This window comes from Chinchilla lanigera, unplaced genomic scaffold (assembly GCF_000276665.1).
Source record: "Chinchilla lanigera isolate Chin_1 unplaced genomic scaffold, ChiLan1.0 scaffold00161, whole genome shotgun sequence".
Classification (NCBI taxonomy): domain Eukaryota; kingdom Metazoa; phylum Chordata; class Mammalia; order Rodentia; family Chinchillidae; genus Chinchilla; species Chinchilla lanigera.
The window spans coordinates 1405809-1417704 of record NW_004955562.1 but is presented as its reverse complement, the minus strand read 5'-3'; the positions used below and the strand labels follow the sequence as shown (position 1 = coordinate 1417704).

General features: G+C 35.8%; 1 protein-coding gene across 1 annotated transcript in view; it reads right to left on the bottom strand.

Annotated features, from left to right (window-relative positions):
• Positions 1-2427: 2427 nt before the first annotated feature.
• Uprt (uracil phosphoribosyltransferase (FUR1) homolog (S. cerevisiae)) overlaps positions 2428-11896 on the bottom strand; it is a 29661-nt gene continuing 20192 nt past the window's right edge. Inside the window, exons 4-8 of the mRNA XM_005413091.1 lie at positions 10918-10987; positions 9680-9742; positions 7193-7354; positions 6196-6294; positions 2428-3636 (exon numbers count right to left, since the gene is read on the bottom strand). Of these exons, the coding sequence (XP_005413148.1) occupies positions 3530-3636; positions 6196-6294; positions 7193-7354; positions 9680-9742; positions 10918-10987 (501 nt within the window). The 3' untranslated portion in view covers positions 2428-3529. The remainder of the gene's footprint in view (positions 3637-6195; positions 6295-7192; positions 7355-9679; positions 9743-10917; positions 10988-11896) is intronic.

The window sequence follows — 11896 nt, the reverse complement described above, 5'->3', positions numbered from 1 at the left end:
TATATATATACTGTACCAATAAACTTAATGATAAAAAAGAAATAACCAAAGAGAAAAAGAAGTTTGCCATCACTGAACTAGAAGCTTAAAGCACAAATGATGGAGACCACTATGAAGCATCTCTGAGCAGGATTTAATATTAACCAGTTGGTTTTTCATGTTGACATGTGAGTTTGCCCAAGACCAAGGCTCTTGTCCTGAGATGGGAAACCCATTCATAGAAAGTGAACCTCTGAGTCACTGGTCCCCAGTGAGGCTTGATTGGCCTGTGAACTTGGGACACCTCAAAGGACAAAGGCCACAGCTGAGGACCTTTGGCTCCAACCCCAATTAACTAAGGGAAGACTGCAGCTGCAGGAATCTCACTTCTGCAGTGAAGGCCTTCCTAGAGATAAAATAGTTCTCCTAAATTAATATAATGTATTACTTGGAGAAGTCCTTAAAGAGTTTTCCAGGTGCTGCCCAGGTTCCTGCATTTTCTTCAGTATCCCCCTCCTTTGAAAACCAAATAAATACAGGCTGCCCATAAAAGTTCTTTGTCTTAACCCAGAGAATCTCAAGTTCTGTGAGAGTGTTGGACCTCCTGGAGCTCTAAAATCATTTCAATTGTGTCATTTATTTAAGCCTTTGCCCCCTCATTTGGGAGATTGCAGGCCTGATCAGCCCACAATAACTAAGGGTTATTAATCTGATACACAAAGATAGTATAAAAAATATATCACAAACTCCAGAGCAATCTGTGGCCTATAAGGGATTATGATGTTCACTCAAGTTCTGATATACATATATGCATATATATATGTATACATACACACACATATATATATACATACATATATACACAGACACACACACTTTATTTTTATTGTGCGAGTACTTTTTTGAGATTTTTTTTTTTATTTTGTTTTGCAGCTCTGGGAATTGAATCCAAGATCTTACAACTACTAGGCAAATGGTCTACTATTGACCTATATTTCCAACCTTTTTAAATTTTATTTTGAGACAGAGTCTTTGTAAGTTGCCCAGGCTGGCTTCAAACTTGCAGTCCCCTTGCTTCAGCCTCCTGAACAGCTGGTAGTATGTGTGTGCTACAGCACTCTGATTGATGGTAGGTCTTCTTTTTTGTAAGAAGGCATCTACACAGTTTATACTGCTCTGAAATTCATGTCACTAAAAACAATTTGTTTTTAATAGTCTGTTAACCCTGCATCAATGTCAGAAAATTTTGTTATTATTAACCCTCCAAGTAATGCTTCACTTTTTTAAAAAAAATACCAACATTGCAAAAGAGAGTTATAGCCTATATAACTATAATTATATATTATATACCACCCTGAACACGCCCAATCTCATCAGATCTCGGAAGCTATGCAGGGTTGGGCCTGGTTATACTTGGATGGGTATCCAAAAGAGAGTTATAATTTTTCTTGAAATCTACAGGGATATAAAGGACAAACATCAGTGGAGAATGTCACCCCATTGAATAATTCCTAGTGTTTATGAGGCCAACCATGTGGGAACCAAATGTGGCCAATTCCCAATCATGTTCACTAATAAAAAGGACCAAAGACATGTTAGATCTAATAAAAAAATCTAATGATACAAAGAGAAATTGTTTGAAACACGGTTTTATATCTACATTTGAATATAAATTTACCTTATGTTCTGGATAGTCATTTCAGACAAACTTTGAATCTCTAATATAAGCACTAATTCAGAAGCACTAACTCCTGCAGTGGTAGGCATCATTCTTTCCAACTAATTCAATGGAATAATCAAACTCATGCAAGTTTGGATGCTGACTCACATGTTTCCTGAGGCAAGCAGATACAGATTTTGCCTTTAATTAACTTCAGTTGCAAGCTGGACATGATGGGGGATACCGCCAGCACTGGGAGGTTGAGCAGGAGGACTGTAAGTTTGAGCACATCCTGAGCAACTTAGAAATTGTCTCAAAATAAGAAAAAATTAAGAACATAGTTCAGGGTGAAGACCATAGGTTCAGGTCCTATCTCTACAAGAACAACAACTTTCGTTGCAACTTCTAATCTGGAATAAACAAAATCCACACTGTATCAGAACATTAAACTGAAATAAATGAGAATTTCAAGAAGAACCCGAAGGCAACATTTGCCATGGAAGAACTGTAATGTAAATAATCTATCCATTAATTTCAGCTAATTATATGACAGTGTTCAAAAATAAAGGGAAAAATAGAATAAAGTTATTCTAGTATTTCAGGCTCCAAAGGTAAAATATCATCCATTCTATACCAAGTTTCTTTTCTTCCCCCAAATCTTTGCTGACTTTCATCAGCTTTGCTTCTAGAATACTGTTTTCTGCTCCTTTAGATATTTTGAACAGAGGCCCATAACAGCTGCCTAAGGGGCCATGAGAGTATAATTAATCAAGTAATGAGCCAACCACCATTGTTAAAATGTTTTATTATCAATGTAAAATGGGATTAAGGTTTCACAAGCACATTTTAGAACACAAAGATTGACTTCTAAAATGGTGTCTCTCCCTTTCAGAGGCTTAAATATGAACACATACAAATCTTGAGAATTTTTTAAAAGAATATATATTCTCTACTGTGATAAGTCTACAGTTGACAAACATGCAAAAGAATTAATTTCCAAATCCAAGACATCTAGTAGAAACATCCAAATTAAAGTGATGTATTTTATTTAACTTATTGGCCATGAAACCTACCTAGAAACCATTTCTTTCCCCACCGCTCAGAAAAATCACTACAAATTCTTTTCTAGAGGATTGACATCATTAACACTATTCAGCTCTATTTTGTCAGTATTCAGATATCCCTGGTTTATTCTGTATCAATTAATGTTACAGTTCCAGTTACTGAAAGTGCCCAGCCATTTTCTTCACCATATTGTAGCTTGGCAAAGCACCTACAATAATGTACAGTTTGCGTAAGGAGTCATGAGAAACATAATGACCTGACTAAAAAATTAACCATACATCCTTGGTCTGTGAATTGAATATATTAAGGAAAATATAAAATCCCCAAAGGCATACTGTTTCTCTCCTCTCCAAGTTATCAGTATGTACAAAACCAGGAAGTAAAGAGTAGAGGAAGGTGACGATAATCACACACAGGAAACATTACCAGAGTTAAAAACATACTAAACAAAATGCAAACTATACTGCGCCAAAGAACTGAGTTATTTAGATATTCTTTGTGGTTGTAAGCAACCTCCAAAGCATCGTAAGTTAGAGAACTTTTCTGATGCACTCAGGCTTCCTCAATTTGTATTAACATATTATTAAAATTTCCATCCTTTCTAAGGATTCTGTGTGTGCTTCGTTGTTGTATTTGGTACTAACCATCAAGATATAACTAAATAAAATTAATACATTTTAGATATTTCCTTTTTACTGTACATAGTTTCAAAGTTAAAAAGCATCTTTATCATCTTTTCCCATCATTTCTCAAATTAACAAAACAAATAGAAAATCAAAATATAATGGTAATATTACAGAAGATATTTCATTTTCCTTCAATAACTTAGTCCGTTCCAAAGTATTTCTGTCCAAAATGTGTAGGTGCAACAGGATGAACTTCAGTAGTTAAAATTGTGATCTCTGGAAATTCTTGAATGATTGATTTGGCACCTTCAAAAAGTAGAAGAAATATTGTTATTATGCCAGAATTTTTGGTAAGACTAGTAAAGATTCAGGAATTTTATAGTTATTGTCACTGTATCTAATATTGACAGAGGACATAGAGTAATGGCCTTTGGATTTTGAGTCATATGTGGATAATCTCTTTACTTATGTAATGGCTGATACCTGGAAGACTTTGACAGTATTCAGAGAATGTCCCTGTCCTCTCACTAACACATTCTTAATATCATATTGTTTTTCATCCAAGAGTTGAAAATATATTGTTACAGTAACCTTCCTCATAGGACTGTTTGTTTGCTTGTTTGTTTTATTTTGAAGGTGGCTGAATGAGTGAATTTAATCTTTTCTAAAGAAAAAGAGGATCACATATAAAATGAAGGGTTCCCAACCAGAACACTGTGAAATACTTGTAGGCTTCTTGGGCATTTCAGAGGAAGCTGACTTTTTAGAAGTATGGAGTCTAGTTTTTGGAGGAAGACTACAGGCAGGAAATTAGGACTGACTTAGACACCAGTTAAACTAAAAAATAGCAAATGCTTCCACAGAAGAACACTTTTTTTCACCTATGCTTGTCAAACAAACAATAGTGTATTATTCTAATGAATACTCTTAGAACTAGAGATTACTTTTCCATTCCCAAAGGTGGACTGTTACTGAATTATCTCAATATTTTGAATGCTGCCAGTGTCTTTCATACATATACATATACACATATATACATATATACATGCATACCTCAGTTCACAAACTTCATGTTTGTGCAAAAAAGATGGCCACAGCCATGTTTGTCACCTGATGTAGAGTTTGCAAACAAAACAAAATTTTGCCAAATGTTTCTGTTTCAAACTAAATAGTTCACAAATAAAAACATTCGTGAACTGAGACATGTGCGTGTGTATATATATATCATATACATATCGCATATATATATTTCATATGTATCACATATGTCATATATACCATACACATCATATATATCATATATACCATATATACGAGATGAGCAAGCAAATCACCCTTTGTGACCATCAATGTTGGAACTACAGGTAATTTTTGGTTACAAAACAATAAAATTACCAAACAGGCTACAATTCCTATGCCCCAGCCTACTGAAAAACAGCCTTCCTAACTCGCTATCCTGTGACTTCTTCAGCATGGGTTGGGACTTAGAATGTCTGGAAATGAGGAAACTCCTTGACTATAGAGAAGCTACCTCTATTTTCAACTATGAAGCAAATATAAATTCATTGTATGACACTTAGAAAAGATTCCCCAAAAGTTTAAAGATAAAATGAAAATCACTTACAATCTTCTTACATTAAAATGACCACTATTAATATTATGTGTGGATTGTGAAACCAAAATTCAAACAGTATTGTATATCTGCATAACCTCTTATGCTGAAGAAAGATTTATTAGGTTCTATATATTAAACCCAAGTCTGATTTTGGTAGTTAAAAAAAGACATAAACTGAATTGGTCATCACTAAACTTGGTGATAATATTTCATAGTATTCTAATGCTGTTAATATTTATATTGCTTTTTATTTTGTATTTTATGCTATTTACATCTATATTTCTTGATGTCTTTAAACATTTTTTAAAAACATGATTTGCCAGTTACATATTACATCCTTTGAATATATGTTTATTTACCTATTTCCTTGTTACTCAACTATATACTTTGAAATTTTTTATACTAGGTAACTCTACAATGAACATCCCAGAAACAAAATTCCTATGTGTATCTATAACTCTTTTCTTAGGTCACACCCCCTTTTGTCATAAATTATATGGTAAAAACCTAGCATCTTCAATTAGGTACATTTCTTGCAGGAAACAGAAAACAGTGTTTTCACTGTGCCCTAAGAGTCAAAATCTAATTTTAAAAAATGTAGCTCTTAACTTTACTACAAAACTTACTTCAGTAAAACCACAGGTTGTTTGACTCTCAAGTGGAGAGCCAGAGGAAACAAAGATCTTTCAGCTATTTCTAGGCCCTATCAGGGAAACTAAGAAAACAGTTCCAATTATTTTTAATGGACTTATTTCATATTTCTCCATTTAAATCGGAACAACAGAATGGTGCAATGTAAGTCAGGTATGGTAGCACATCCCTGTCATACAACTACTAGAGAGGTTGAGGCAGGAGATCACCAGCCCAGGAGTTCAAAACCAGATAGCAGGGTGGGGCGTGGTGGCGCACACCTGCAATCCTAGCACTCTCGGAAGCTGAGGCAGGAGGATCACTGTGAGTTCACGGCCAGCCTGAGCTACAAAGTGAGCTCAAGGGCAGCCTAAACTGCATAGCGAGACCCTGTCTCAAAAAGAAAAAAAAAAATCAGATAGCAAAACTCCATCTCAAAAAGTGGTGTAAAATATTACCATAAAGCTTAGAGATGACAGACACAATTTATAATTACAAAAATTAGACTCAGGTTTAATACGTAGTTAACCAAAGTTCCCCACAGGATGAGAGGCTAGCCAGAGTCACCTTTACCACCTCATGACCATCGAGCTCCAGTTACTGCCTCATGCTGAACTTACCGTGAGGAGTGGAGAAGAGACTGAGTAGGATTATAACACTGGGTTGAACTCCATGTTCTATAAGAACCTTTACAGCTTCTATAACAGTGTTTCCAGTGCCTGAAATCAAGAGACAACACAGTGTATGAGCAACATTAACATTTTAAAATGACTTTGAAGGGCAAGATAGTAACCTAACTTAAGATACCATTAAGCAAAATTTCATTTGAATGTGTCCTCGTTCTTTATAAATGTTATTTCCAAAAATGAACATAACACAGTTATCAAATGTGTAAGTTCTAAATTAATTTAGCACTTGAGCTATTAAATTTGATATATTCACCCTCACCTCCCTGGGAGACCATATATGATCTGAGACAGCTTAGGAAAAGAAGAGAATAACAGAAAAATATTACTATCAGAGAAGACAAATCCTTGAGAAAATCATTGCTGTACTTAGTAGACTAGACAGGGGAAATGTTTCAATTTATTTTCTGTGTGCTATACATTTTGTCTCATTGTCTTCTTTGCTTTATTTTAAAGAGAATAAAAAATAACAAAATAAGAACAACATAGACAAAAATGAAACAACACTAAAACTATAAAAAATGATACAAGTTTTCTAAAAACATCTTGTTTAGTGAAGCTTTGCATCATTTCTAATGTTTATTATTATGTTTTATCCTCTGTAATGGTTTGATCAATCTTGCATTCTTACATCTGGTAATCTGAGGAACTTCGCTGACAATAACAATAGGTAATATATCAACCACTGCTAATTTCCTACCACTTTGTTTAGGTCCTTTGCTTTAATACGCTCAGTTCAAGACAGAGCTCTTTGAAGTTAATAAAGTTTGGCTAATGCACAGTATATACCATTATTATACAATGAAAATTCCCTAGTGAACTGTTCAGGGTAACTCCAAATCCAACCAACAAAAACACATTTAGCAAATGCAGTCACTAAATTGAATCTATACCCTAATTAAAGGTTACAAACTAAACTCAGACCACTCACTGAGAATTGGATACATCAGAAGAACTTTTCTCCGGTAAATGTCCGGCGGGAACTTGGCATAATATACTTTGGCTCTTTGAGTCTCCTCATCACTCTGAATCAGGATCTTTCCAATTCGTATGGATCGACAGCAATCTCTTAAACCTTGTTCCATTGCCTCACCTTGAAGAAGGAAATTAAAAAGAAAACAGGAAAAAAGGGTTGGAGAAAATAATCTAAGAACGGACCAAAGCAGAGTTTATGACCTTCATTAATACAAAAAGGACTCTACCAAAAAGGAAGGAAATTTTCTGCAGCTGACAGCTTTCTCTTCTGATATATCCATGTTTTATTTTTAGCTCAGGTCAATGAAACCAGGTTAAAGTCTGGTCACTGATGCTATGATAAGCTAGTTTTATTGCGCGTTTACAAGCATTACAGTTGTCACATTTCCATGCTTATAGGAAGTAAAGTGTTTTTCCTGAGTTGCTCCCTGAGCTTTTTGGATATCAGGAACACTTTTCCTCCTATTATTTTATAAGAAGCCTTTAAACCATCTCAATTTATCACTTTCATCTAGAAAACATAGAAGATATAGGGTAGAATAGGAGCTGTAAAGCAAAGGATCTCCCTTTCGATGAAGGTGGTATTAGGAGACATCACTTAGTTCATCACTGATTTCGCTGCAGAGATCTTGTAGTAGACAGTAAAAGACAATTCTCTTTCTTGCGACCACAGCCTGCCCTGCCACCCTGGTTTCTAAACAGTTATTTTTGAGTATGAATTCCGGTAAGGAAGTGTTTGTCAAAAGTCGATCGTTCCTACATAATCTTCAAGATTTTAGGCCCCTTCTGAATTATAGCAGCTGGTACTGTATTTACTTACTATTTTTCTTAAATTAATAATTTTTGTTTTAATTAATTAATTAATTTTTGCAATACTTGGAATTGAAGCCAGGTGTGCTCTATCTCTGAGCTACATCTCTAGTCCTATTGATTTATTGATTTATTGATTTATTTTTTAATTCTGAGACAATCTCACTAAGTTTCTCAGGCTGACATCAAACTTGTGATCCTCTTGCTTTAGCCTCCTGAGTGGCTGGCATTAGAGGAACTTTTACAGCACTACTGTAAACATAAAATTAATTTTCTTTCTAATACATATATGAAAATCAACAGGTGGTTATTAAGGTTGAAAACAGTGCTACTGGGGCTGGGGATGTAGCTCAGTGGTACAGTACATGATAAGGCCCTGGGTTCAAATCACATCACTAAAACAAAGCAAAGCAAAATACCCCACAAAACACAAACAAGAACAACCAAAAAAAAAGCCAATATTCTCCGTATTACCCAAAGTCATCTGGTATGCGCTAGAGGTCCAAAGACCACAGTGTTACCTTTAGGGAAGGAGATGGACTGAAACAAAAGACATTATCTATTATTTATCAACATTGTCCTAAGAATGCCATCATTGCTTAATAGCTACGAAGTTCCTGTTTTACCCGAGGTATTCAATTGTTCAAACAGAACTTCATAGCCAGAGGAGAAAAGTAAATGTTATATGTTTAAAAAATCCATCTGTATCCAGTGCAAGCAAGTGAGACTTCCACCACTCGTGGGGAAACAAAAGCGAACCTTGTACAAAATAAAATCAAGTTTGAATGGAAGTAATTATCCCCACATAATAGGTATAGATTTTAATTGCAAGAATGCAATTTTGCCACACAAAGTTGACTTAGAAGGCTTGTCAGTTGGAGTCAAATACAAATACAACATTCATAAAACCAGCAAGTGGAAATATCTAGAGCTATAATGTAAGCTAGGTGTTTTACCTGCATGGTTACATACTTATCAAATATAAAATTAAAAATATTCAACGAGGCTGGGCATGGTGGTACATGTTTGTAATCCTAGCACTCTGGGAGACGGAGGCAGAATAATAACAAGGTCAAGTGTAGCCTAGGAAATTTAGAAACTTAGGCCCTGTCTCAAATTTTAAAATAAAAGGGTTAGGGTTGTGGTGCAGTGTGAAGACTCTGTATTTAACCCTCAGTGCCGGAAAAAAAATACATTGAAGAGTCCATCTCTTGGCAGAGTAGCACTTTCCCTGCAACAGAAATAAACACAGAACAAGTATTTTCTCCAGGCAGGAATTCAAAATCTCTTCAGTACTGAATCCACGACATATTTTTTTCAGTCTTCAAACTGTCCTGCTCTCTCCGTAACTATAGCGTGGCATCCTCCTATCCTCTCACCTTCTCTGAATGTTTTTTTAAAGCTGGCATCCTCATGAGAACATCACTAGGAAAAATGTTCTGCAGTTAAAATTAGCCAAATTTAGCAGCACATAGGCCATTACTCCAAGGCACCATGAGGAGAGGCAACACAGGTGGTGAGATTTAAGCAAAGGTAGGCTGCAATTATGACAGACAAGCCCACCTCTCTCCTGGGAAATGGCGACGGTTTCTATGCATTCAAAGAGACAGAAATCACATATATGCAAACCTACCGCTTCTCATTATGCTGACCCCACAATTTCCCTTCTCAAATTTTACTCCTTCATACTTGTACCCTGTTGGGAAATAAAATCAAAGAATTTATTTTTCATCATTAGAGCAACCCAGTTATTCTATGAAGTTCCTATGGTTTAAAGCAGATGATTACAAAGCAACTCTTGTCCAGAGACATTCTGTATCACCTTAGATTGCCTGTGAATGTAATGAGTCATGACTTCTCATAGTTATTTCTCAATTTCTCATAAGAAACCTTTTGGGATAATTGGGATTAGAGTGCTTCATCAAATGGGAACAGGACTTAGTGTATGATAATATTCACAAACACATTCCTCAAATTGAATTCAAAGGAGAATGCAATATACCTCATCAATTCAAACTGGGACCCCACTGAAAGCCACAGCAGAAAGCCTCATCAAGCCGTCCTTTTTTACGAGCTTCCATTCAGTCTTAAAAGCAGAAGAGGCTGAAATAGATATCAAGCTATTCAACCCTCGGTCTCATCCTGAACTGGTGTCAATTATGATAAAACAAGCTTGGCCCCTAATTTTACATAAAGTCAACCCTCTGAATAGGCTTTCATTATTTACTAAAGAACCACATCAGAATTTCAAATTCTTGACAAAGGGCTTCCTTGGCTATGTTCTATTAGAACAAAGCATCTTCTATTCTCATCATTTTTTTTAATTCTCATCCTTTTTTTATAACTTGGGGTTTAAGCACCAAACCAGCCACCCCCGTTGAACACCAGCAACTTCCCAACAGAGGTGAAGAAAGCTGCCACCAGTTCTTAACTCTGGTCCCACCGGCCATCATCACAGGCAACACTGGCAGGCTGAAGAATATTTATTAACCTTGAATTGAATTGACCACCAAGTCACAGGCAGAGATTTCTTTCCTAAATGTCTCAAGAGCTTTGTGTTGGTTTCTATCTGTTGTACATAATAATTACATTCATTTTGAGGAACTGAAACATGTACATATCACATATTAGCCATTTTTACTTCCCTTTCCCCTCCCAGCCTCCCCTCTTCCCCTTTTCTCAGGTCCCTTTTCCATCTCGACAAAGTCTACCTCCCTATTTCCTAGAGTTTTTAAAAGATGTTTAAAAGAACAGCTCCACATAGACTCCTAATTTTGCATACTGATTTTACTCAGACTGCTTTCTTTCCACTTTCCTCCATTCAACTCAGATTTTTCATGAGAAAAATGTGAGAGTAACAGTCCTAGTTACCTGTTGGAGTTGTCACCATACATTCTTTATATGGCAGCTGATTCAATCCCTCTTCCACAACAAGTCTGATCTAGAGAGTCAAAGGAAGAATAAAATGAGGACCTGCTGAGAATCTCCTGCTAGCTTTTAGCCTTAGGAGCTGAACAGTAGACAAAGTCAATAACATCCTAAGCAAGTGTTAGCTTATCAGGGTAGGAAGTGGGCCCCTGTTGTGTATTAGATGCAGGGATAGATCCAAATGCCAAGTTGCTTGCTTCTAGGTATCCAACCTCCATTAGGTACATGACTGACACTAAAGGGCTTCAGTATGCTTTCTGATTCCGATTCAGTTAATTCAAGCTATGAGAGATTCAAAACTCCAGCAAGTGTCAAGAGCCATGGAAGGCACACTTTGGTTAATATACTTCTGATTACTCTGAAAATAGTGCCCACTGGGACTTTCTCTGCCTTGTTCAGTATCTTTGAAATCACTGGGTGGATTCTCTTTAACAAAGGGTTACCAACATTCAAATTAAGCCTAAAAATTCTTGTGAGAAAATACATGAGTGGAGGGGCTGAATCAATTTGTTGAGACTGAAGGAAGATCCTGTAGCACATACTGGGGTCTCTCAGCTAAAGAAAAGGCTCTCAATAATCATACGTGGTACAGAGAAAAGAATCACACAAAACTACTAGGACTAGCCTCCCAAAACTAGATATGCCATTCCCATGAGTGACCAAAGCCTACTATAATAAAAGCAGTGCTGAGCCTCTAATACACATTTTCTCCAATCAATATTATATTACTGATTGAGAATCAGGAACAACAGGAAGAAGCACTAGGTTCCATGTTCTATTATCACAACACAACACCCTGGTGCCATTAAAAGGATCAATTATAAATGGGCCAGTACTTTTTCAACTCTTTTTTTTTTTTTTTTTTTTTTTTTTTACATTAATTTATATATTACTATATATTTAATGATATATTATATTTATT